The sequence below is a fragment of the Otolemur garnettii genome, unplaced genomic scaffold, assembly GCF_000181295.1.
Source record: "Otolemur garnettii isolate 467f Iridium unplaced genomic scaffold, OtoGar3 scaffold00135, whole genome shotgun sequence".
Lineage (NCBI taxonomy): Eukaryota > Metazoa > Chordata > Mammalia > Primates > Galagidae > Otolemur > Otolemur garnettii.
Genome location: NW_003852530.1, coordinates 2,050,865 through 2,052,915, shown reverse-complemented (window position 1 = coordinate 2,052,915; position 2,051 = coordinate 2,050,865). Strand labels below are relative to the sequence as shown.

The window sequence follows — 2,051 nt, the reverse complement described above, 5'->3', positions numbered from 1 at the left end:
GGGATGGCAGGACTGTGAGCCCAGCTCACGGGCAGCAAAACCAAGCAACACACCCAAAAAGCAAAATCCTTCATTCCCGCGCACACCTCTCTCCCCCCACCAGGAGGCAAGGTGGGCGGAAGAACAGGCTAAAGCCTGTAGCAACAAACAGAGGCACAACCCCCAACGTCCCTGCAGAACAAAACCACCCCCAAACGCCACTAATCCCAAGCTCCTTCCAACAAAAACGACCCTTCACGAGATGACAAGAAAATGTTAAGGCTTGCTGCAGGGAGGCTGGGCAGCAGCTGCCTTTCCACATCTGGGACGAGTATGGTGGCCTGCACGCTCCCTGCCCAAGTCCCCCTAAACCAAGGTCACGTGTGTGGTTGTGTGGCCTAGACTCCAGCAAGTCCCTCGTAGGGAGAGATGGGCCCGTGTGGCCGGCCCTGCCCCCCACCCCTGTCGACCCACCCAAACTGGGAGGGCCCTTGAATTCTCTCCTATAGGGCCCTAGTCAGATGGAAAATTGCAACAATCTCTCCCAGGAGCAGTGTCCATGGCGTCCCCAGTGTCCCGTTCAGGCTCCCACCAGAGGGAAGAATGTCGGGGGTGAAGGGTGTTATGGAAGGAATTAACATAATGACTCAAAACTGCACTAATGTTTCACAGCTTTTTTTTTATTAGCAATACCAAGATAAGTTATTGAAGCATTTTAAGTATTATTTTTTTACATTCCATTCATAAATGACCTAACTTGTAACTCAGCATACAACACACTTAAAGATATAGTTTGACACTTATTCAGAATGCTACAATGATTATAACTCACATGCCATCGTTCCCAGGAACACCTTGACACGTCTTCTAATTACTTGAACAACACGCTAGTCCAAAGCGCACGATAACCCCCCGACAGGTTTACACAGTGTGCTTCTCCCATTGCCATTTTTTAAACCGCCATGTCAAGGTGGGGTTTTTATTGTCATCTGTTCCTGGTTAATAGAACGACCTGACACAATATTAAACTAGCAATATTTCTGCTTAAATACTATGGAGAAAGAGAATTACTGCACTTTTTCTGAATTCTTTAACGTGTTACAAAGTTCAGGACGACCAGACATGGGCGGGTTGCGGACGAGCCCACCCCTGGAAGCTCAGGAGAGCTGGTGGAACAGCCCCCGTCATCCCCCCGGCCAGGTTTTTCCACAGGTGAAGGGGCCAGTAACCCACCAGCACTTGTCACTAGGGACTTATGACTTTGAGGGAATGTTCTCTCCCGTTCAAGCTCCTAAGCCTCTACAATCCACGCCTAATAGAAGAACATATGGGGCAGTATGTTTAGCCTCCGATTCTCTGCTATATATACTGTGGGTTGGTGTGCCGTGTGTATACACATACCTATGCCAGCAGTAATTATTTATTCAACACACATATGTGTATACATTCTTCTCTTGACTTTACACGATTAACAAGCTGCAGGTAATCACCGAGGACCACGAACAGACAAGGGCAAGTCCAGATAGACCGACTAGGACGGGGGTATCACTTACCTGTAAGAAAATGTGCAGATTCATTAAACAATCCAGAAACCATTTGGGGGACAGGCATGGGAAGGCAAAGGGTAGGGCCACATCCCTTAATTGTTTAATGGAATAATGGCAATAAAGCAATATTTATGAAATTTGGTCCTTCTGTCTCTGGCTAAAGCAAGAATAGTCTGCCTGATTAGAGCAGGTTGGCAATTAGGCGGAGAGGTGCTGTTGAGCAGTGCTAAGTAATAGGAGATAATTACTACTTATTTGAAACCTGGGCCTTGCACACAACATCTGAAATTAAAAAAAAAAAAAGAAAGAAAGAAAGAAAAGAAAGAAGAAAAAAAAAACAACTTGATTCCTTTAGCAGCTAAGATGCGGCTTGTATTTGGGTGGCTGTCGGTTCAAACCACCACTCTGATTCAGCAGCTTAAGAAGGGAGATAGATGCCAAAGCTTAAACCGGGGTACCTGCACCCAGATGGAGACATCAGTGGGGTCACAGTCCCTATTTTAGACGGTGGTGGCTGGTCCTGCT

At 46.9% G+C, this 2,051-nt stretch overlaps 1 protein-coding gene across 1 annotated transcript in view; it reads right to left on the bottom strand.

Annotated features, from left to right (window-relative positions):
* Positions 1 to 1,474: 1,474 nt before the first annotated feature.
* ZNF536 (zinc finger protein 536) overlaps positions 1,475 to 2,051 on the bottom strand; it is a 111,778-nt gene continuing 111,201 nt past the window's right edge. Inside the window, exon 4 of the mRNA XM_003798423.2 lies at positions 1,475 to 1,532. Within this exon, the coding sequence (XP_003798471.1) occupies positions 1,525 to 1,532 (8 nt within the window). The 3' untranslated portion in view covers positions 1,475 to 1,524. The remainder of the gene's footprint in view (positions 1,533 to 2,051) is intronic.